The sequence below is a fragment of the Amblyraja radiata genome, chromosome 6 (assembly GCF_010909765.2).
Source record: "Amblyraja radiata isolate CabotCenter1 chromosome 6, sAmbRad1.1.pri, whole genome shotgun sequence".
NCBI lineage: Eukaryota > Metazoa > Chordata > Chondrichthyes > Rajiformes > Rajidae > Amblyraja > Amblyraja radiata.
Genome location: NC_045961.1, coordinates 57,039,767 through 57,064,799, shown reverse-complemented (window position 1 = coordinate 57,064,799; position 25,033 = coordinate 57,039,767). Strand labels below are relative to the sequence as shown.

Sequence of the window (25,033 nt, the reverse complement as noted above, 5' to 3'; positions counted from 1 at the left end):
CTTCATGCCACCATTTGCAGTAAGTGGCGTCTTTCAACTTCAAGCCACACCCAAGCCACCATTTGCAGTAAGTAGTTCCTTTCAACTTCAAGCCAAAGCAACCAAGCCACCATTTGCAGTAAGTAGTGCCTTTCAACTTCAAGCCAAAGCAACCAATCCACCATTTGCAGTAAGTAGTGCCTTTCAACTTCATGCCACCATTTGCAGTAAGTGGTGTCTTTCAACTTCAAGCCACACCCAAGCCACCATTTGCAGTAAGTAGTGCCTTTCAACTTCAAGCCAAAGCAACCAAGCCACCATTTGCAGTAAGTAGTGCCTTTCAACTTCAAGCCAAAGCAACCAAGCCACCATTTGAAGTAAGTAGTGCCTTTCAACTTCATGCCACCATTTGCAGTAAGTAGTGCCTTTCAATGTCAAGTCACACCCAAGCCTATGAACCATTTTAGAACCAATAGACATATTTTTGCAAGCTTTAGAACCAATAGACATTTTTTTGCAAGATTTAGAACCAATAGTCATTTTTTTGCAAGCTTTAGAACCAATAGTCATTTTTTTTGCAAGCTTTAGAACCAATAGACATTGTTTTGCAAGCTTTAGAACCAATAGACACTTTCTTTGCAAGCTTTAGAACCAATAGACATTTTTTTGCAAGCTTTAGAACCAATAGACATTTTTTTGCAAGCTTTAGAACCAATAGACATTTTTTTGCAAGCTTTAGAACCAATAGAGACATTTTTTGCAAGCTTTAGAACCAATAGAGACACATTTTGCAAGCTTTAGAACCAATAGACATTTTTTTAAAGCTTTAGAACCAATAGACACTTTTTTTTGCAAGCTTTAGAACCAATAGACACATTCTGCAAGCATTTTAGAACCACTAAGGGCACTTACATTTGAGTAGACATGTGTTCAGTGTTATTCACAGCTCAGAGAAACGTGACCCTCTGCCTTCCTCCATCTTGAAGAGACTGTGTGGCACACCACTTCCTGGTTTTATAGTCCCTCCCCCCTGCCGCCAGCGGGGGCAGCAGAGAGAATGGGGAATTTTGTAAAAACATTAATATGTCTGTCATTTTTAATCGACAGGTAAAATCCTTGGCACACATGCGGCGGAGGGGGGCTCTGAACAAGGTGGCCAAAAATGACGGCCGTAGGTGGCGGCGTTCTCTCGGAAATCGCAGCACAGATCGCCAAAACTGGTCATGAACAGAGTTTTAGTAATATAGAAGATACTAGACCAAGTGCGGACCCGTTGGGTCTGTTTCCCCAACGGGGGGGGGGGGGGCTGCGGCGTCTCACTCACACGAACCACCCCCCAAACACACAGGCGGGAGGAGGGGGGGAGAGGGAGGGAGGGGGAGACGGGGTGGGGAGAGGGAGGGAGGGGGAGGGGAGGGGGAACGGGAGAGGATGGGTGAGAGAGAGGTGAGCGGGAAGGGGAAGAGCGATGGGAGGGGTGAGGAGAGTGGGAGTGAGAGTAGAGGTTGGGAAGGGGGGAGAGGTGTAGGGCGTGTGGGAGGAGAGGGGGGGAGGGGATGTTAGAGGGGCGGGACAGAGGTAGAGAGAGTGGATGAGGAGTGATGGTCAATATTTAGGGTTGAAGCCCTGCACCAGGACTGCATGTGAAGGGGTTATCCACTCTTCCACCAATATCATTACCCATTCCCAAATTTCAATGGCATATTCCAACCCCAGCCCGACACAACCCTCAATCTTTCTCTGAGCTGCTTTCCCCCCACCACCCTGTGAGGCGTCTCTGCATTACCCTCTTCATACCTCATGCCTTGTCCTTGCCAGTTTATTTTAGAGATAGTGCACGGAAACAGCCCGAGTCTGCACCAACCAATGATACCCACACATTAACACAATCCTACACACACTAGGGACATTTATACCAAGCCACTTAACCTTCAAACCTGTACGCCTTTGGAGTGTGGGAGGAAATCGAAGATCTCAGAAAAAATCCACATGGTCACGGGGAGAACGTACAAACTCTGTACACACAGCACCTGTAGTCGCGATTGAATTTTGGACAAGCAAGCAAGTTTATTTATATAGCACATTTCAGCAAAAAGGCAATTCAAAGTGCTTTACACAAAGCATTAAAAAGCAATCAAAAGCAATTAAAAACAGTAATTAAAAAGAATAGAAAATAAAAATAAGCTAAAATAGAATAAGACGCATAAAATATAAGATAAATCCTAATGACGAGCAAGATACATCATAATGACGAGCACTTCTTATAATGCCTCCACTTCCATGTCTATTTCTTTAGCAAGGAGAAATCAGCCCGTTCTGAAGACTCCTTCTCTATATTAAAAACAGTCCTGATCCAGGATCTCGAGCTGAAATGTTTAACCCTAACTTTGTCTTCCGAGATGTTGACTGACCCGATGAGATCCTGCCGGTTGTTTTCCTTGTGCCAGTACTGATGTGCCAGGTTACTGGAGCTTTGAAGTAATGGTTCTAACCATTGTGTCACCCTTAAAAGCAAATAAGTTAGAAGAGGATAGGGAGAAAGTGTGTTATTTGAAATATTTATACATAAAATATATTAATTTCTGAGTAAAACAAGAAACAGCATTTGAATAAATTTAAATTAAGCTTAAAAATAACCTTTTCTATAATTCATAGAAATCTACTTCAAATGCAATTGATTTGCTTTTCTCAAGCTCCTTTGTGATATCCATTGTCTGAGATTCATGTTTTACCATTATTGGTTAAGTTAAATTTCCTTCTGACCTCTTTGATTATGAAATTAAATTTGAAACACTAAATTACTGTTATTCAAGAGCTGTTGTGACAGCTAATTGCTCCAACAGAATATGCGTGTCAAGTTGTCTTTCATTTCCCAACAATAATACTTGGCCTGTCAAGAGACTATTTTTAAGCCATGATTTAAAGAGCATTGTTTAAAATGTTACAAAAGAAAATAAAAGGCCAGCATATCTTTTCATGAAACAAAAGATACTCAGCCTTTGATGTCATGAAATTGAGAAACCTATTTAACAGCATTTCAAAGCTCCTGTGATCGAGGCAATTCGTAATTCTATATAATTAAGTATTAAATTATTATGACTATTATTATGAAGCAAATTCAGCTTGAACTGAACAAAGCAAAATACTAGTCCTAAAATGTTAAAAAAAAAAACCTTTAACACCATTCTGCAATGAAATTAATGCTGGCTATTCAAGGTTCCATTTTGTACGAAATGTGACAGCAACGACGTGATTGTTTCCTTCTGCGATGTTAAATATTTTATCAGATAAATTTTAATTATATTTTTTAAGATTAAGCTACACGGAAGTATAACAATGAAATTATCTTTCAACAGTTTGTCAAGCTAATGGTTATCCATCTGGTATTATGGACAGAGCATAGAATAGTATTTTAGCACAGCACAGGAACAGGCCCTTTGGCCCAGAATGTCTGTGCCAACCATGTTGCCAAACTAAACTAATCCCATCTGCTTGCATATGGTACATGTTCCTCGATTCCCGGCCTGTTCATGTGCATGTCAAAAATGCTTTTTAATCACTGCTATCGTATATGCTTCCTCCCCAGGCAGCATGTTCCAGATACCTAGCAGTCTTTGTGTCAAATAAAAACTTGCCTTGTAAACCTCCCTTTAATCTTTTCCCCTCTCACTGTAAAGCCATGCCTTCCAGTATTTTACCTTTCCAGCCTGGGAAAAGACTCTGACTATCTACCCTATCTATGTCTCTTATAATTTTATATAATGCTATCGTCGCCCCTTGGCTTCTTACGCTCCTGACGAAACAACCCAAGTTTGTCCAATCTCTACTGAAGCCAATACTCTCTAATTCAGGCAAAGTCCTGGAAAACCTTTCTGCACTCTTTCAAAATTCTCTATATCCTTCCGGTGATGCAATGATCAGAACTGCACACAATACTGTAAATTTAGTCTAACTAAGGTTTTATGCGGCTGCAACAGGATGGCAACTTTTATACTCAAGGCCCCGACCCATTAATCAAACCTGGACATATGCTTACTTTACTACTCATTCCACTTGCATTGCCACTTCTAGGGAGCCACTAGACTAAGTGGGATCCGTTGGATCCCAGCATCACACGGGAGGGCTGGTCACCCAACGCAATATTCCAACTCTCCACCAATTCCAATATTGCTCGTCAGTGGGGGGGGGGGGCTTTCTGTTGCGCTAGTATGGGTGTTGTGGGCCGAAGGGACTGGTTTCCAGAGGGCTAGTATAGACATTGTGGGCTGAATGGATTATTGGGCTGGCAGCTCAGTCACTGAGGCCTGGCAGTACAGTCACTCGGACCTGCCAGGCTGGCAGCTGAGAAACTGCCAGAAATTGTGCCCAAAACAGGTGACAGACTGTGAGAGAGAAGGGGGAGAGGGTGGACTTAATGGATTATTCGGCTGGCAGTTCAGTCACTTACGGCTGGTGGGCTGGCAGTTCACTTACTCACGGCTCGTGGGCTGGCAGTGCAGTAACTCACGCCTGGTACGCTGGCCGTTCACTCAGTCACCCCTCCTCCCTTCACACCCCCACTCTGCTGCTTGCCATTCCCCTCCCCCCCCCCATGCATTCAGTGCATCTCCCCCCCAACCTCCCCCCATGCACTCTTAGTGGCTCTCCCACAGAGCAGCCATTTCTGCCCATTAGGTTCCCATTGTGATGAAGAGCACACAGGCATTAAAAGTGCAAAAAGGATTTATTAAAATTTAAAATGTGAATGATTCTTAAAATATAAGAACAATTTAAATGTTAAAGATGAGAATTATTAAGTTCTTTCTTGTTGTGTCTCTTGTTGTGTTCTGTTGCTCACTGCCTCTTGATGACTATTTCTTGTTGATAAAAAGAGACAATTTTAATATAGAGAGATTCAGCGGTCAAATTTTAAGAAAGAAAATCTGAGAATTTATCTCAGAAGTCATCATTCAACGAAGCACGCTTTTAATGACAACATTCTTGGTCGATGTTCCATCCTTCAGGAAAACTTTGACATTTCCCTTCATCTTTCCTCGGCTAAGAGCCACATATAGTTATCCATGCTGAAATACCGGTTTGCCGAGGTAGATCAACACCTTCTGCATTGTTTGTCCTTGTGCTTTATGGATCGTCATAGCAAAACTTGATTGAATGGGGATTGGGTCCGCTGAAAGGGAATGTCTTCACCTTCTGTCAAAATGAGTGCTATCCTAGGAATGAGAACAATGTCATCTTTGAAGGCTCCCATGTTGATTCTTGCAATGATCAGATTATTGTATAGCTCTTCCACAATCATCCTCGTTCCATTGCATAGCTTTGGCGGCTCCAAGTTTCTCATTAATATGAGAATACGTCACCCTCTCGCTGCTTGCCACGAACCGGAAATGACGCACTCAGCGCCAGCATGCTGCTCTACGGAAATAACATCATCGGCGCCGTCTTGCAACTAAGCGAAAATCACAGAATGAGCGCCAATTTTGAAATTAAACGCACTACTGTTGCAAGCAAGCCCGTTAAAAAGCAAGTCAAATGGGCAAAAACACTTAGCCAGCCAACAAAACACATTCGTTTGCTGAAAGCACTTTAAAAAGCCAGCCAATTGGGCAAAAACACTTAGCAAGCCAACAAAACACATTTGTTTGCTGAAAGCACTTTAAAAAGCCAGCCAATTGGGCAAAAACACTTAGCAAGCCAACAAAACACATTTGTTTGCTGAAAGCACTTTAAAAAGCCTGTCAATTGGGCAAAAACACTTAGCAAGCCAACAAAACACATTCGTTTGCTGAAAACCACATCCCGGGGATTTACTGTGGAGTAACCGTGCGTTCAGTGTTATTCGCAGCTCAGAGAGCCGTGACCCTCTCGCTTCCTCCGTCTGGCAGAGACTGAGTGAGGCACGACACTTCCGGGATTTATAGTCCCTACCCCCTGCTGCCAGCGGGGGCAGCAGAGAGAATGGCGAATTTTTGTTAAACATTAATATCTCTCTGATTTTTCATCGATGGGAAAAATCCTCCGGTCCAGTCCGGCGGAGCCCCCCCTCCTTAAAATCAGAGAGATATTAATGTTTAACAAAAATTCGCCACTACGGTCGTCATTTTTGGCCTCGGTCAGAGCCCCCCTCTGACCGAGGCCAAAAATGACGACCGTAGGCGGCGGCGTTCTCTCGCAAATCACAGCACAGCAAGTCAAAAGCGGTCAAGATCTTAGTTTTAGTAATATAGATGGACTTGCCTCCCAAGAACCCTCTGTAGGAACTGTTCCTAAAGATCCTGCCATTTACCTCGTTATTTCCTCTAAAAGTAAAAGTCATTTTCTGGATTAACTTCATCTGCCGTTTCCATATCCATATTCCAACTGACCCATATCTTGCTGTTTTTGACAATCTTCCTCACTATCCTCAACTTCAATTTTTGTATCATCTTCAAAATGACCCAATAGACAATAAACAATAGGTGCAGGAGTAGGCCATTCGGCCCTTCAAGCCAGCACCGCCATTCACAGTGATCATGGCTGATCATCCACAATCAGTACCCCGTTCCTGCCTTCTCTCCATATCCCTTGACTCCGCTATCTTTAAGAGCTCTATCTAACTCTCTCTTGAAAGCATCCAGAGAATTGACCTACACTGCCTTCTGAGGCAGAGAATTCCACAGATTTACAACTCTCCGTGTCACAAAATTTTTCCTCATCTCCGTTCTAAATGGCTTACCCCTTATTCTTAAACTGTGGCCCCTGGTTTTGGACTCTCTTAACATCGGGAACATGTTTCCTGCCTCTAGCGTGTCCAAACCCTTAATAATCTTATATGTTTCAATAAGATATCCTCTCATCCTTCTAAATTCCAGAGTATACAAGACCAGCCGCTCCATTCTATCAACATATGACAGTCCTGCCATCCCGGGTATTAACATCAGCCAACCAACATTTTTGTCGAAAACATTTACATTGTTGGTGACACAGTGGCACAGCTAGTTAAGCCACTGCCTCACTGAGCCAGAGACTCAGTTCAATCCTGACTTTTGGTGTTCTCTGTGTGGAGTTTGCATGTTTAACCTGTGACCTCCTGGAGTTACCTCTGAGTGTTCTGGGTTTCTCCCATATCCCAATGAATTGTGGTTTGTTATGTTAATTGATCACAATAAATTGCCCCTAAATTTTTGGTAAATAATAGAATCTTGAGAGGAGGAGGAGTTTTGAAGATAGTGAAGGGAGAAGTTTTTAAAAATGGATTAATGTAAGATGGGAGATCATTGGTCAATGGGCTGAAGGGCCTATTTCCTTGCTGCAACATCTCTGCAATTCTAATTATTAGAGAGATGTTAATTAAAGTTTCCTCCCACAGAATCAGCGAATATCCCCATGAGGATTCTGGTCTAAATCCTTTGATGCCTCACCTCAGAGGTTCCTGCACTGATCCTTGTGGACCAGCACTGGTTAACAACCTCCAGTCAGAATAATACCCATCCATCACTGCCCACCGTCTCTGATGACCAAATCAATTTTGAATCCAATCCACCAAGTCCACGTGTGCTTTAATATTCTGGATCAGCCTATTATGAGAGGCCTTGTTGAATGCATTACTAAGTTCCATGAATACCATATCGTCTACCCTCTGGATTAGGGTCGCTACATTACTCTATCCATGATGAAAACACACCTAATGTTCTACGTACAGGGTGACAGACTGTGGGGAGAAGGGTCTGGTATAGTCCCTCCTCGAGTTGGACTATCAACATACTGTTTAGAAAACCTCCTTGGATATACCTGGCAAATTCTCCCCCGTTGAATCCTCTTGCCCTGAGTAAGTCCCAGTCAATATTGAGGAAGTTAAAGTCACCCAGTACAGCGTTCTTGCATCCTTCCATAATCTGTCTACAAATCTGACTATCTCCCGCTAGTTAGAGGGTGACCTATAATATAATCCCGTTAGAGCAATTGCTCCTTTGTTAATTTTGACCTTAACCCATAATGCGTCAGTAGACGTCCCCTTCAGTATATCCTCTCTGAGTACTGTTGTGATATTCATCCTGATTAGTAAAGCAGCAACTCCATCTTGTTTACCCCGTCTTCACACCCGATAAATCTTTGAAGTTGGGTCATAGGGAGCTCTTTTTCGTTTTCTCTCTTCCTTTTTTATCTTGTCATCCCGTGTTGTGCAAAATAATAATAGGATTAGGACCCGTTTACAAGCCAGGAAAATTGTGATGGCTGAAGCCGAGACAAAAGAGACTCCAGAGATTCAAATCGGGAAGAAAAAAAAGAATGCTGGATGAACTCAACAGATCAAAAAACATCTTGGGTCTAGACCTGATGTAGGATCCTGACCCAAACGTGGCCTTGCACTATTTGTATTCTGACTTTTAAACATGAAACAAGATTTGCTCAGCACTGTACTGAAAGGTACATTTTCAGTGCGGTGTAGGCATCAAAAACATTGTTCAGAAATCTACTAGTGATTTATATGATGCGCTGTCTGCATGGATTCAAGGTAAGAGTCCTGACTGGATTAAAGAGCCAGAAATAATAATAGCTTTAATCAGTCTGAAGAAGGGTTTCGGCCCGAAACGTTGCCTATTTCCTTCGCTCCATAGATGCTGCTGCACCCGCTGAGTTTCTCCAGCATTTTTGTGTATCTTCGATTTTCCAGCATCTGCAGTTCCTTCTTTCCACAATAGCTTTAATCTCCCAGCAGACGCCAGTTGAGCAGGTGTGTAAACTCATAGCAAATGTAGTGGATTGTTACCAATTGTTAGAATCTTTTGGATATTATCACATTCATCTTGCTTTGTGGAGTGTTTAGATAAAGTTCTGCATTGTTTTTTATGCCCTTAATGTGATCTGAGTGCTCAAGTTATTTACCTTTATCAGAAATGTAATTTAGATGCATGTAAATACATGTAATTTAGATACATGTATTCAGATAATTGTAAATGTTTAAAAGATACTCTTCCCCTTCTCTCTCTTTTCCCCCGCTTCCCCCTTGCTCCCCCGCTCCACCCTTCCTACCACCTCACTCCCTCCCTGTTTTCCCACTCTTCCGCCCCACCTATAAATAATTCATATTTATTTAATCCAGTGCACGCATTGATTGATGGAATATAACAGTAATTTCTTTCCCCAGTTTCATTGGATGATGTGGAAAACAATCAAACCCTTGCTCCGTTTACACACCCTGAGGCTTATTACATTGTGTATGCTGATAAATACACATGCTTAGAAAATGAAGATAAAAGAGATAATGACAGCTTTGGTGCAGAGACCATTAAGTTTAAACTTGTGTTACTGAACCCAGACGCAGCTAACAATCCACTAGATCACTTCAGTGCAGAAGAGTCTGGTAAGTAGCTGTACTCTCCTATTTTTTAACTATATTCTTTACTGTACTAAGAGTCCCCATTGTTAACTCTTTATCTGGATTTCCAAGAGACATTAAATAAGTCACCACATAAATGTTTGTCACAAAACTCGAGTGGCATAGTGGTACAGCTAGTCGAGTGCTGCCTTGTAGCACCTGAGCCCTGGGTTCAATCATGTCCTTCGTTGCTATCTGTGTGGAGTTTGCACATTCTCCCTGTGACTGTAATTTCCTCTGGTCCTTCAGTTTCCTCCCACATCCCTAAGAGCTGCAAGTTGGTGTGTTTATTAGTTATTGTACATTGTCCCAAATGAGTTATAAAATCTGGGAAGAGTTGATGAAAATGTAGGGAAAACAATTTTTTTTAAATGGGATGAATGTTGGATTAGTGCAAATGGCCAGTTGATAGTTAGTGTGAACTCCATGGGTCATGGCCCTGATTCTGTTCTGTATCACTGTAAAATAAGGACTTGTGATGGGAATAATGTACGTGCATTCATAAAGGATTGGTTGAGGTCAGGAAATTGAGAGCAGGTTAATTTTATTTGTCATGTTAGCAAGTTGTTATTAGTTGGGTTTGATAGAAATCAGCAATAAGTCCTCAGCTATTCATAATCTTTACAAATCAGTTGTTCGCAACCCAAAGCCAGGCAAGTAAATTAACTATTGGGGGGGGGGGGGGGGGGGGGGGGGAAGTAAAAACACTACAAAGTAATACGAACTGGTTATGCAATTGGGCAAAAAAAAACAAATACTTAAGAAACTGTGAGTTTCGTTTTGGTGGAAAAATAGTAAAACAATATTTAAACATTTTTATTATCTACTCTTCGGTCACAGTTGGATGCTCTTAAATAATATTTTTAAATGACTGCACCAGGATTGTGAAGAGTGTTGCATTTTCATGGCTAGACCTACATCTCTGGTAGCACTGTTTCTCCTGCAGATACCAAATGAAAGGCAGAGTCCTTGTAAATCAATTGTACTGGAATTTAATGTGTAAGTTATTCATGCTAGTATGAAATGGTACAAATTGCAGCTGAATTTTCTCTCGTACTAAAAGCAGTGTCCATTCAGCATCAAAAATGGCAATAAGCAATAAAGGACTACATCCCCTCCATGGTCCGTACGAGGGCTTGTACAATATTTAAAGATGTTTGGACAGGAAAGGTGTTGAGCGGTATGGGCCTGTTGCAGGTAAAAGGGATCAGCTTTGATAGGTATTATGATTGACAAATTATGATGTGTGCCAAAAGGGTTCATTTCTGTGCTGTACAGTTCTATGTACTTGGAATTTTGACACCCTTGGTGTGATTTTACAACCTTTCTATTATTTTGTTACAATATGGATTTCTTGCACAAGGTGGCACTGTGGCACTGAGTTGTGAAGATTGTGAATTATTGATTACAGTCTACACCAGCACAGCTTGCTAACAGTCTCACTCTGTACAGTGTTTCCCTTATCTGGAAGGAAACATGGCTGATTATTTTGGTGTGGAATAGCCATCTTCCTGTAAAATCATCAGAGTAGCTGGAGAGTAGCCTGGAATCCTTAAGCCAGCCCAAATACCATAAAGGAAGTACTAAGGTTCATAATTATGGAGCAAATGGAAAACTTTGAAGCCAATCACCTGGCATCAGGATCACTTTGTGCTGCAAGACTGTGGCCGTAGGCCTTATCACCTTGGGTGCAACTTTGCCTGCAAACCTGTTCCATGCTTGATGCTCGGTGCCGTAGTTTTTGTGCTCATGAGGCTGACAATATCTCAATTTCCTCCAGAGTCAGGTTCTTCTTGGTTCTTGGTTTCTTGGTCCTCCAAAATATTCCAAATGGAATTTAAACTGGAGATGTACAGATGTAGAGCTATCCTTAATGAACATTGGGTCTGGAGGAGAAGAGACAGGATGGAGAGTGGGATCCAGGGAGAGCTACATCTCTGTCACTGTATTGCTCAGCATGGATTTGCCTCCCACCACACAGAACATGACCGTTCAATCTTTTGAGTTTGTGAAGCCTGAAAAAGTGTTTTCCCGTTTTCCATCACTTGAACTGCAGCCCTGCAGGTCATGACTGTTCAAGTGCATATTCAAATGCTATTTTTTCTAATATGATGAGGATTCATGCCTCTGCATGTTTGAAAAAACATACTGATATATAAAGAATCTTGAATAAATCTTTCTTTGGAGTATTCTGTGCAGTTCTGGTCACCCTATTGCAGGAAGCATGTGGGGCCTTTGTAGAGGTTGCAGAAGATGATACCAGAATGCTGCCTGGATTAAAAGAGCATTGACTATAAGGAAAGTCATAGTCATAGAGAGTCGTAGAGTCATACACTATGGATATGGCCCTTTGGCCCAACTTGCCCCCACTAACTAAGATGCCCCACCTGCCTGTGATTGGCCCATATCTCTCTGAAACTGTCCTATCCATGTACCTGTCGAGATGTTTCTTAAACATTGTGATAGTACCTGCCTACTACCTCCTCCAGCAGCTTGTTCCATACACCCACCACTGTTTGTGTGAAAAAGTTACCCCTCGGGCTCCTATTAATTCTTTCCCCCCTTACGTGAAACTTGCGTCCTCTAGTTCTCAATTCCCCTACTTTGGGCAAGATACTCTGTGCATCTACCCAATCTATTCCTCTCATGATTTTGTACAACTCTATCAGATCACCCCACATCCTTCTGCGCTCCAAGGAATAGACTCCTAGTCTGCTCAATCTCTCCCTATAGCTCCGGCCCTCGAGTCCTGGCAACACCCTCGTAAATCTTTTCTGCACCCTTTCCAGCTTGACAACAGAACAATGCAAACAGACAAGAGAACACCTACTCTGTTTGGTGCCAAAAATTTACAATCTTTCTGAGTACAAGGATTTATAGACAATTTGTGCACTAGATTGTTTCATGTTCCTCAAGAACAGTAATAAAACTTGCACCCAGGTTTTATAGATTGTAATATCCAGTATAAATAAATGTTAATCTACCTGAAATTGGGGTGGTTTTATAGATTCTTTGGACCTTGGCCTTGGAGTTCCTGTGAGCAGAAAAGAGATGTGTGGTAGTTAATCTTAGGCCAAATTGAATTTCATGTTGAGTCAGAGATGTAGATTGATGGAGCAATGGTTGAGCTAGCAATGAGGAATTAAAAACTTTCTTGAAATTAAATAGTGATATCAGAAAAGGGAACTGAATGTGGAACTAATCATAAGACCAGTCCGAAGACAGGCTGGAAGATATGAAAAGAAAGTGGAATAGAATGTAAAAAAAAAATCTTGGGTTGGCACTGGTGAATGCCACTTGGGTTGGGTTGGCACTGGTGAAGGCTTTAAAGTCAGGTATGCATGGAGGTATTGATCAGGTTAGGAACAGGGGAGGTGATTGTAGATCAGCAGAGGAGCAGAATCACACGTTTTATTTAGATTATTTTGCCATTTTTATTTGCAAGATAGTTGATTATGTGGTTTTGAATGAAATGAATAAATCATTCAATACATAAAACTACAACACTACGTTGTAAGATGTATGTTAATGTTTATTTGGTTTTTCTTTGGGAAATATTTTCATAACACCTTCCTACAAAAATGCATGTGATTAAAATGAAAAATCACTGTTTTTCCCTTAAAACAGCTACACATCATCTACTTTTTTTCAGATACTCAGTGGATGGAATTGGAGTTCCTTTACTGGGAGGTTTGGCTGAATGTAAGATCAAAACTTCCTCTGAATATTTCAGATATTCCAGCTAACTTGGCTCTTAATAAACACTGATCTTGTAATAGAATTTCAAACTACCATTTTTTAATTTACGGAAGTACAATACAGAGCATGCATCTATGTACATTTAAATTGGATGTAAAGAAAATTATAATATATATAAAATATATTGTACATAAATGCAATTCTATATATTTACTGATTAGTAGATGTTCATTTTATGATTGCTCAGCATGATGAACATTACATGCCTTACATATTCCTGTTATGTTTACTGACTAAACACATAACCATAAATGTTAATATTTAAATATTGTGTAAATTTTGATTTTATTGTGGAATTAGCTTATTAAAGAGTGAGAAATACATACCAGTGAACTTTACATCAGTGGTGGGGATATTACAGCAAGGGATTGAGGAACAGGATTTATATGCACTTGGAGACTGATCAGTGCTAGTCAGCAAGACTGTTTTCTTGGGATCATATCTCACAAGTTTGATTGTGTTTTTTGAGGAGGTGAATGAGGATTGACAAGTCAGGGTGATGGACTTTGGCAAGGTTTGACAACATCCTGCATAGTTGGATGGTCCAAAAGTTTACAATACATGGGATCCAGGATGAGAAAGCAAATTGGATACAAGCTTAGTTTTGTGGTAGGAGGCAGTGGATGGTAGTGGAGGGTTGCTTTTCAGATTGAAGACCTGTAACATTTGATGTGCTGCAGGGATGAGTGAGTATATTATTGTTTGTCGTATGTATTAATGATCTGGAAGGGAATGTATGTGGCTTGCTTACTAAGTTTGCAGATGACATGAAAATCAGTGGTAGAGTGGAAATAAGGTTGGCGAGATTATAACAGGATATAGATCAACAAGAAAAGTGGGGGAGGGAAGAGCTGATGGAATTTAACTGTGACAAATGTAAAGTTAAGCATTTTAATAAGTTAAACCAGTCCAGAACATACCCAGTGAATGGGAGGGCCATGGGCAATGCTGCAGAACAGAGAGACTTCGGGGTACAAGTACATAGATTTCTGAAAGTGGTTACACAGGTAGACAGGGTGGTGAAGGTGGCAAATGGTATGCTTTCCTTCATCTGTCAGGGCACGGAATACAACAGCTGGGACCTCACGGTACAGCTGTTCTAGACGATAGTGAGATATAACTGTGTACAGTTATGGTTGCCATATTGGAAGGCTGTGATTAAGCTAGAGAGAGTGCAGAAAAGATTAAGAGAAATGCTGCCTGGAGTAATTGTGATGTATGAGATTTAAAATGAGAGTGAAAAGATTTAGAGGGGATCCTGAGGGACAGGTTTTTAACACGGAGGGTGGTGGATATATAGAACAAGCTGCCTGAGGTGGTAGAAGCAAGTACAATTACCTCATTTAAAATGCACTCAGACAGGTACATGGATAGGAAAGATTTAGAGGGATACTAGACGGTGGGACCCATTGGGTCCCAGCATCACACGGGAGGGCTGGCCACCCAATGCAATATTCCACCTTTCCACCAATTCCAATATTGCTTGCCAGTGGGGGGGGGGGGGGGGGGGGGAGCTTTCTGTTGCGCTAGTATGGGTGTTGTGGACCGAAGTACTGGTTTCCAGAGGGCTAATATGGAGTTTGTGGGCCGAATGGATTCTTGGGCTGGCAGCTCAGTCACTGAGGCCAGGCAGCTCAGTCACTGAGGCCTGGCAGTACAGTCACTCGGACCTGCCAGGCTGGCAGCTGAGAAACTGCCAGAAATTCTGCCCAAAACAGGTGACTGTGAGAGAGAAGGGGGAGAGGATGGACTGAATGGATTATTGGGCTGGCACTTCAAGCACTTACGGCTGGTAGGCTGGCAGTTCACTTACTCATGGCTCGTGGGCTGGCAGTGCAGTCACTCATGCCTGGTACGCTGGCAGTTCACTCAGACACCCCTCCTCCCTTCACCCCCCCCCCACTCTGCTCCTTGCCATTCCCCTCCCCCCCACACATTTAGTGCATCTCCCCACAACCTCCCCCCATGCACTCTTAGTGGCTCTCCCACAGAGCAGCCATTCCTGCCTATTAGGTTCCCATTGTGATGAAGAACACACAGGCATCAAAAGTGCAAAAAGGATTTATTAAAGTTTAAAATGTGAATGACTCTTAAAATATATGAACAATTTAAATGTTAAAGATGAGAATTATTAAGTTATTTCTTGTTGTGTCTCTTGTTGTGTTCTGCTGCTCACTGCCTCTTGATGACTATTTCCTGTTGATAAAAAGAGACAATTTTAATATAGAGAAATTCAGCGGTCAAATTTTAAGAAAGAAAATCTGAGAATTTATCTCAGAAGTCATCATTCAACGAAGCACGCTTTTAATGACAACATTCTTGGTCGATGTTCCATCCTTCAGGAAAACGTTGACATTTCCCTTCATCTTTCCTCGGCTAAGAGCCACATATAGTTGTCCATGCTGAAATACCGGTTTGCCGAGGTAGATCAACACCTTCTGCATTGTTTGTCCTTGTGCTTTATGGATCATCATAGCAAAACTTGATTGAATGGGGAATTGGGTATGCTGAAAGGGAATGTCTTCACCTTCTGTCAAAATGAGTGCTATCCTAGGAATGAGAACAATGTCATCTTTGAAGGCTCCCATGTTGATTCTTGCAACGATCAGATTATTGTGTAGCTCTTCCACAATCATCCTCGTTCCATTGCATAGCTTTGGCGGCTCCAAGTTTCTCATTAATATGATTGAAGGTCCTTTTTTCAACTCCAATTTGTGTGGTGGTAATCCAGAGAGCTCGAGTGAATCAATGAATTCTGTTGGGAAGCGAGTATCATGAGTTCCATCAGTGACAGCATTGAAAGAAAAGTACTCCTTACCGATTCCAGGGAAGCGTCTGATGTATGTAGAATTGATGCTTCTCATGGTATCGTTGTGAGGAACCAAGATACAATTGTTGGAGAATAATTCTACAGGATTATCAAATGTGGGATAGATGAAATCAATACAATCCTCCAGTGTTTCTGATGATAGAAGCATGTCTTGTGGTATTTCAATTTCATCGTCTTCATTCTATAAAATCTTGTCTTCTCCAACTTTCAACAAAAATTGAGAATGGTCGCCTTTTCCCTCTGTCAATCGGATATTTGTGTCCAATTGAAACTTGGTGAAATGTCTCCACAAGTAGGATTTCTTGATGCAGGCATTTTCAACATCAGCATCATTTCCCCTTTTCACCACAGCAAGTAGTTGTCGAAAATCGCCACAACAAACGATAAGAATGCCGCTAAAGGCTTAGTGTTGCTGCAGACACCTTGAAGAGTTCTGTCCACCGCTTCAAAGCTTTCTCGCCTAATCATTGGACATTTATCACAAACAATGACTTTCACTTGCCTCATGAAATGTGCTGTCTTAGAGTTCTTCTCGATGTTGCAGAATGTATCCTCGGCCACTTGGATGGGTATCTTGAATCGACAATGGGCAGTTCTTCCACCAGGCATTAATGTAGCTGCTATCTCAGAGGATGCTACAGGAATAGCCACATCACCTTGACCTCTAACTTTGGAGAGGATCAAATTGGTGATAAATGTTTTTCCTGTCCCTCCTGGTGAATCAATGAAAAACATTGAAGGGAGATTCCTTTTCAAGTAGTTGCACACCTGGTCATACACTGCTCTCTGCTCATTCAGCAGAGGCTCCTCCTCCTCAACAAACTGCTGTTGTTCATTTCTATCGTATTGCAATTCCTGCAGAAATTCTGGATTGTCACCATCAAGGTGCATCCTTCCATTTCTTGGTTGTGGCAAATTAAAGAATTCCATTGTTTTGTTGTAATTCTCAAGCTTGTCTTAAATATACAACAGAGCCTGATCATGATGCTTCTCTTCAATCATGATATTAGGATCATTCATTGTTCTCCTTTTTCAAGGTAATCTTCAGACATTGAATTCTTGAAGTGATCCCATAATTGTCGAGGATCGTTGATCTCAGTATTCGTCAACAAAACAACAAACAAATCTCACACACACACACGCACACACACACTACTAAAATGCCAAGTAACTTCAGAACGTGTTGAATATACAGTGTGTAAAACGAATGTTTAAAGCCAACTGTAGAGGCTGCTGCTGCTGAAGCAAAAACGTGCTTTAAATAACGTCCAACAAAAACACTTACCATAGACAGAGCAGTCAGCTCTCTTGAATTATTCAACGGCGCCATCTTGACGTCACCCTCTTGCTGCTTGCCACGAACCAGAAATGACGCACTCAGCGCCAGCATGCCCCTAACCGGAAATGACATCATGGGCGCCATCTTGCAACTAAGTGAAAATCACAGAATGAGTGCCAATTTTGAAGTTAAACACAGTCCTGATCTAATAAAATGTTTATTCACTTTATCCATCCGAAAACTGTTGCAAGCAAGCCCTATAAAGCCAACCCAACTGGGCAAAAACACTTAGCAAACGAACAAAACATATTCGTTTGCTGAAAGCACTTAAAAAAGCCAGTCAATTGGGTAAAAACACTTAGCAAGCCAACAAAACACATTTGTGTGCTGAAAGCACTTAAAAAAGCCAGCCAATTGGGCAAAAACACTTAGCAAGCCAACAAAACGCATTTGCTGAAAACCATATCCTGGGGACTCACAGTGGAGTAGACGTGCGTTCAGTGTTATTCGCAGCTCAGAGAGCCGTGACCCTCTCACTTCATCTGTCTGGCAGAGACTGAGTGAGGCACAACACTTCCGGGTTTTATAGTCCCTCCCCCCTGCCGCTAGCGGTGGCAGCAGAGAGAATGGCGATTTAAAAAAAAACATTAATATCTCTCTGGTTTTTCATCGATGGGAAAAACCCTCCAGTTCAGTCCAGTCCGGCGGAGGGGGACTCTGAACGAGGTGGCCAAAAATGACGGCCGTAGGTGGCGGCGTTCTCTCGGAATTCACAGCACGGCGAGTCAAAAGCAGTCAAGATCTTAGTTTTAGTAATATAGATATGGGCATTTATATGCAGGCAAATGTAATTAGCATAGATAGATTGGCATGGATGAGTTGTGCCAAAGAGCCAGTATTCCATGCTGTATAACGCAATCAATCTGAATTCAAATAAAATAGAGTCACAGCATATCTTCAATGCAGAAGGAGGCTATTTAGCCTGTTCAAGAAGGAACTGCAGATGCTGGAAGATCGAAGGTACACAAAATTGCTGGAGAATTTTGTGAGGCTATTTTGCCTGTTGTGTCTCTGCTGGTCGGATAGGAGCTTGATCTTACCTGCTATGATTAGGTCAATGGTCTTGCAGGCTCTTCAAAGCAAGTAGTAATGATTGTAAAAATATTCTGATCGAAAAACTTCCACTCCTTTTTTGAGGAAACTCTGAAGAATTTATATTTCAAAGATACTTTAAGGGGGGGGATGATTGATTTTTAGGGCTGTGTGGGCAGGATTGGTGGTGTTTAACTAGGAGAATTGACAATGTACAGTGAGCGGGCTGTAATCCACTGACTTTTGCATTTAACTCCAAAGCATTCGGCTGTGTGCGAGCAATCACTTCAGGAGAAATGGGTTGTCAATTTTAATACGTCAGTGATTCAATTTGAGCTATGTTAAACTGCCTTTTCAAATTTAACTGTGATTCCACGAGTTTCCCACGCTTCTTGGGACTTGCTAATGAAATCAAAATGAGAACACAGCAGCAATTGAGGGCTAAAGAATTGGCAGGGAAATATGCCAATAAGTAGTAAAGTCTCACAGCTGCTTCTGTTGAAAGGCTTTGTTCACAATAGTCACGCTGAGAGGTTACTCTGACTACTTTGGAGTTACTTTGACAACTTCAGAGATAACATTGACACATTTGAAGCTTATTTGTCTACCTCAAAATTGTATATCTCATCTCCACTTTGAATCCCAAATGCTTCAGATCATCATTGGTGCCAATTGTGCTACGTTACTTAATTAGACCAGATGCGGTCTAAGGTGAATAGTAGCATTGATGAGAGCCAGAGCGTAGGGACTGCTTCAAACTCCTGTATTCAGATCTACATCTCGTTAGGAGTGAGTGGATCAGCATAGTTAAGCTTCAAGGGGACCATAGTTAAGCTTCACTCGCGCTATAAGAGCAAAGGATAAAATTCCTCTAACTATCTGAACACAAAAAGGCAAAGGTGTTCAGGGTCTCGTACTAGATAATGGTAGACATTTGCAGCTTGAATATCTCTGCCAAATACTTAGAGGCTACACTCACTCAACAACTCTAAAATTCACTTTTGGCCTGTGGAGCTTTCCAATACCGTGTTAGAATTAATTGTAGAACCTAACAGACGAGCACTCATAGCCATATCACTCACTGAGTGACTGATATCTTCTTTGCCAAGTTGAAGCAATGATTTCAACATTTTCTGAGAGGATGCCAATTAGAGTAAGTGGGCAAAAGCTGGCCTCCTGTGGATATCTAGTAGTGTTGACTGCAGTGTACCCTGGTGAACCAAAATTATTCACTAATGACATGTGGAACGATCATTAATTCAGTCTTTAGGTGCCCTTTAAAGACTTTGATATCCAAGATGTCTATTTGGATAATTGCTAATTGTGAGATGACTGTTGGTTCCCTTTGGTTTCTGGCACTCCTTCATTTTTCTCTACAAGGAGGTAACTAAGGAACCTATGAGCAAAAGTAGATGAATGTACAGAAAGCATTTGACTGTAATGAATAGATGTGGTGTTGCAGAGAGATGAGAGTGCATGGCGGCAGTAGCTGGATTGGGGAAGTTTGGCAGAAAGATTTGGATGAATCTGCAAGGAAATTACTGCGGGGAATGATGAGCAGTAGTGAGATTGAAGACTCTTTGTAATGGGGTGTAGGTGATATGCTGAATAGGATTAAACGGAAGAGCCATTGCATTGGGCTTTCCTGAAATGCATAGCTTATTAAAATGTTTTTGAATGGTGGCTGAAGGACGTAAGGCAAAGAGTGGGAATAAAGGGAGCTTTTGCTAGTTGGCTGCCAGTGACTAGTGGTGTTCCAGGAGAATGGGGTGGAGATCAGCCATGATTGAATGGTGGAGTAGACTCAATGGGCCGGATGGCCTAATTCTGCTCCTATGACTTATGAACTTATATACAGTTTTGAATCCATGAGCCTTGTCACCACAACCAGCCAAGTGGCAACTTTCAACCATGCCTCCTTGGTTTCATGACCAGTCGGCAGTCTTTTACCTATTTTTGGAAGAAAGCATCTCCCTGCATTATTGTGTCCACTCAGCCTCAAGTCGAGTGAGATGCCCCAAAAATGCACAGGCTTTGCCTAAAAAGACTATACCATTAGCACTAACAAACTTCCCTGTGAGGAGGTACACAAAATTGCTGGGGAAACTCAGCGGGTGCAGCAGCATCTATGGAGCGAAGGAAATAGGCGACGTTTCGGGCCGAAACCCTTCTTCAGACTGATGGGGGGTGGGGAAAGAAAGAAGGAAAAAGGGAGGAGGAGGAGGAGCCCGAGGGCGGGCGGATGGGAGGGTGGGAGGAGACAGCTAGAGGGTGAAGGAAGGGGAGGAGACAGCACGGGCTCGTACAGTTGGAGGGCAGGGGGGATCACAGAAGGTGTGCAGTTAGAGAGGAGGTTGTGAAACTGTCTCCGGAGAGAGGAGGAGAACTTCTTCAAAGTAGGCATACCTTGAAGAGATATCGCAGTGGAGTAGACAAAGTGTTCAAAAGGGAACTGCAGATGCTGGAATATCGAAGGTACACAAAATTGCTGGGGAAACTCAGCGGGTGCAGCAGCATCTATCCCCCCTGCCCTCCAACTGTACGAGCCCGTGCTGTCTCCTCCCCTTCCTTCACCCTCTAGCTGTCTCCTCCCACCCTCCCATCCGCCCGCCCTCGGGCTCCTCCTCCTCCTCCCTTTTTCCTTCTTTCTTTCCCCACCCCCCATCAGTCTGAAGAAGGGTTTCGGCCCGAAACGTCGCCTATTTCCTTCGCTCCATAGATGCTGCTGCACCCGCTGAGTTTTCCCAGCAATTTTGTGTACCTTCGATATTCCAGCATCTGCAGTTCCCTGTGAGGAAATTGGTTTAGGTGCAACCCATCCCTTTTGTACAAATCCCACCTGCCTTGGAACAGACCCCAATGACTCGTATATCTGAAGCCCCTCCTCTCGTACTGGCTCCTTATCTATGTATTCAACTGCACTCTCTTTTTTGGCTTCACTAGGGCACCCACTCTACTTTTCACCTTCCTCACGTAAGAAGTACCAGAAATTATTTGTATATTGTCTAGTGTAGCATGCCTGAATGTCTCAAAGGTCAGATTAAATTGTAGAGCAAATGCGAGCTTCAGACACAATACAACCTCATTTTATAAGGTTTAAATTTAGAAATAGGGAAGCATTGTTACACTTTTGCACTTTTTATAATGCATTTTTAATTTTGCTTTTCTTTTCTTTTAGTTCTTCTATTTTATTTCATTTTATTATTTCATTTATTGTATGACATGTTTTTATGTGAAGCACTTTGAGTCTGCCTCGTGTATGAAATGTGCTATATAAATAAAGTTGCCTTGCCTTGCCTTGCCTTGCCTTGCCTTATACAGGGTACTGATGAGACCACACCAGGAGTTTTGTGTAGAAATTCGGTCCCCTTATTTAAGATGGAATATGTCAACATTTGAGGCAATTCAAATGCAAAGCCCCAAAGTACCTATGTGTGGTCCTCGATCGCACGTTATCATATCGCTAACATGTTGAGAAAACCAAGGCAAAGGTCAACACCCGGAACAATGTCATCGAAAAATTGGGAAACAGCTCATTTGGAAGTGACCCAACCAATCCGCACTGCAGCCCTGGCGCTCTGTTTCTCATTGGCAGAATATGTAAGCCCCGTCTGGAGCTGCTCTAAACATGCACACAAGGTGGACTCTACATTGAACACTGCTTGCAGGAAAACCACAGGATGCCTGAAGCCGACAAAGGTTGCACATCTGTACGAGCTGGCTGGCATCGACAAACCATCTCGAAGACGTGATCGGGCAGCTGCAGTAGAATGCTTCATGCGGACACAGACCCCCGTCACCCCTTGCACATCACCAACATGCCAAGAAACGCTTGAAGAGTCGGAACAGCTTCATGGAACTAGAGCCAACCGTGTCAGGCACCAAAACCAGACAATAGATGGCACCAGGACACCACCTGCCTTATACTACTTGGAAAGCCCTAAACTGCCTCCACACTGGAGTGGGACGTTGCAGACTCAACCTGAAGAAGTGGGGCTTCTCGGACTCTATGACAAGTGCAACTGTGGAGAGGTACAGACAACGGCCCACCTACTGACTTGCGCGGAGAGGCATGCACTGCGGACGATCTCCACAGAGGCACAAATGTGGCACTGGCTGGCAAAGCGAAGGCAGAACGCCGTCTGACACACGAGCGAACAAATTTAAAAGAGATTAATAAGGCTAATTCCTGTGATGAGAGTGTTGTCCTATCAGGAGCGTTTAAAGAAATTAGATATACTTTAGCTTTTGGGAGAATGAGAGGTGATCTTATTGAAACACGATCTTTAGGGGGTGAATGTGAAGATGTTTCCATGAGTGTGAGAATCTCAAATGAGTTGACAAAATTGGAGCATGGTCCGTTAAGACAGAGGTACATGGGAATCCCCAGAATTTTGGAGAATTTGTGAAATTCTCTATCCCAGTATGTTATGGAGGGTCAGATATTGGACGTATTTAGGAAGAATATTTTTGGAAAGATCAAGGAACTGAACATTATGTGGATCCGACATAAGAGGAAATGAGGCCTTGAGCAGATCAGCCCATGATCCTGTTGAATGGCTGGCCAAGATTTGAGAGGCTGAAAGGCCTATTCCTGCTCCTGTTTACTTTTTTCTAACTGTGGAAAATATGGGCTAGTTTTGGCTGGAACTTGCTACTCAAATTATAGGTCCTATGCTGACGAAATCAATTAAGCCAATGAATAACAAAGTTCACACTGCAAATGGATATTAGCTGATATTTTGATACCATCTGGAATTTTAATTGTGATCCATGTGACTGCTGTGAGATGGCAAATACATCTAAGCCCCCGACAATATCTATTAGCAGATTGTAATTACTACAACATTCAATATTACATACTGAACTAAAAAAAAAATTTCAGTAGAGAGTCAAGTGTAATATGTGATGTGACTTAAAATATCGCCACAAGGTGTAATTCTCTCCCTCTGTTTGTTTTAGACATTATTTTACACATGTGGTTTTAATTTTTTTAATTGGTGGTACACTTTATTTTATTATTTGTTGAAGCTATAGATTCTTAAATTCCAAATTTCCATTAAATTGATGGAGACGGTTAAATAACAGGTCTGTTGATTCTTTCCCTTAACAGTATGTGATATGATCTCGCAAAATCAGATGCTGTACATGCTTCTGAGTCTATGTATGGGATGGAGTCTTGCTAGAATGGGAAGAACCCAAAGTAGGCTTCTGGAGTGGGACTCAACCCCTATATCAACTGCAATAGCGATTGTAGCCGTTATTACTCAGGTCAGTGCAGTTGCTATTTCACTGCTCCATATAATCAACGTCTTTCAACATTTGATGATTATTTAACAGCCATGAAAATAATTAGTAAACCGCCAAAGAGAGAAAACTGCACAAATCTGTTACAATCCAGGGATCGAATTAAAAACTGTGAAAACCTATTCATAAACTAATTTCCATGACTGTAGTTTATCTTTTCAATGTCATGTTCCTCTGTCCTACTGCTCATTCTCCTTCTCATACTCTTTTAAAGAGATCTCATATTGTTCTGTGCAGTAGGCACTATATAAACGTCAACTGTTATTGTTACAATCTAGGATATGTTGGGTTGCTCATTGAAAGGAATGATTGACAAGGAAGCAAGAGGTGGAGGAGTTGCACTACTGATTAGGGAGACCTTCATGGCGTCACTCAGAGAGGACATACTGGGGAGTTTGTCCGCTTTGGTAGTATGGGTGTAATTTATAAATAGGAAGGGTCCAAGTGCTTAGTTTAGTTTAGAGATACAGCGCGGAAACAGGCCCTTCGGCCCTCCGCGTCCGCGCCAACCAGCGATCCGTGCACATTAACACTATCCTACACCCACTAGGGACACATTTACCAAGCCAATTAACCTACAAATCTATACATCTTTGGAGTGGGGGTGGAAACCGGAGGTCTCGGAGAAAACCCACGGGGAGAACTCCGTACAGACAGCACCCGTAGTCGGGATCAAACCCGGGTCTCCAGCACTGCATTCGCAGTACGGCAGCAACTCTACCGCTGCTCAACTGTGACCGCTCTAATGGAATTGTGCTAATGGTCCCCAATAGCATACTGGAGATAGAAGAACAGATTTGTAGGTTACAAAACAAAAATATTTATAAAGTGTCATAAACAATATCTATAAATAAATGAAACCATATGTGTCCGAAAAGGAGCAGGAAGAAGCCAAAGCTTATTAATTCCCACCCCTTATTCAACTGCTTGTAATTATCTTCACTACATAACACTAAATCCAGAATTGCCTTCTCCCTGGTAGGCTCCAATAGAAGCTGTTCTAGGAATCCATCACAAAGGCACTCTACAAAGTCCCTTTATTGGGGTCCAGTACCAACCTGATTTTCCCAGTCTACCTGCATGTTGAAATCTCCCATAACAACCACAGCATTACTTTTGCTACATGCCAATTTTAACTCATGATTCAACTTGTGCCCTATGTCCAGGCTACTGTTTGAGGGCCTGTCCCTTTAGGGTCTTTTTACCCTTACAATTCCTTAGTTCTATCCATACTGACTCCACATCTCCTGTTTCAATGTCACCCCTTGCAAGGGACTGAATTTCATTCCTCACCAACAGGGCAACCCCACCCCCTCTGCCCACCTGTCTGTCTTTTCGAAAGGAGTTATATCCTTGAATATTCAGTTCCCAGCCCTGGCCCTCTTGCAGCCATGTCTCAGTAAATTCCCACAACATCATACTTGCCAGTTTC

General features: G+C 42.2%; 1 protein-coding gene across 1 annotated transcript in view; it reads left to right on the top strand.

Moving 5' to 3' along the window:
- gpr180 (G protein-coupled receptor 180) overlaps window positions 1-25,033 on the top strand; it is a 52,718-nt gene that overhangs the window by 11,064 nt on the left and 16,621 nt on the right. Inside the window, exons 3-5 of the mRNA XM_033023439.1 lie at window positions 9,104-9,319; window positions 12,905-13,036; window positions 23,408-23,565. Of these exons, the coding sequence (XP_032879330.1) occupies window positions 9,104-9,319; window positions 12,905-13,036; window positions 23,408-23,565 (506 nt within the window). The remainder of the gene's footprint in view (window positions 1-9,103; window positions 9,320-12,904; window positions 13,037-23,407; window positions 23,566-25,033) is intronic.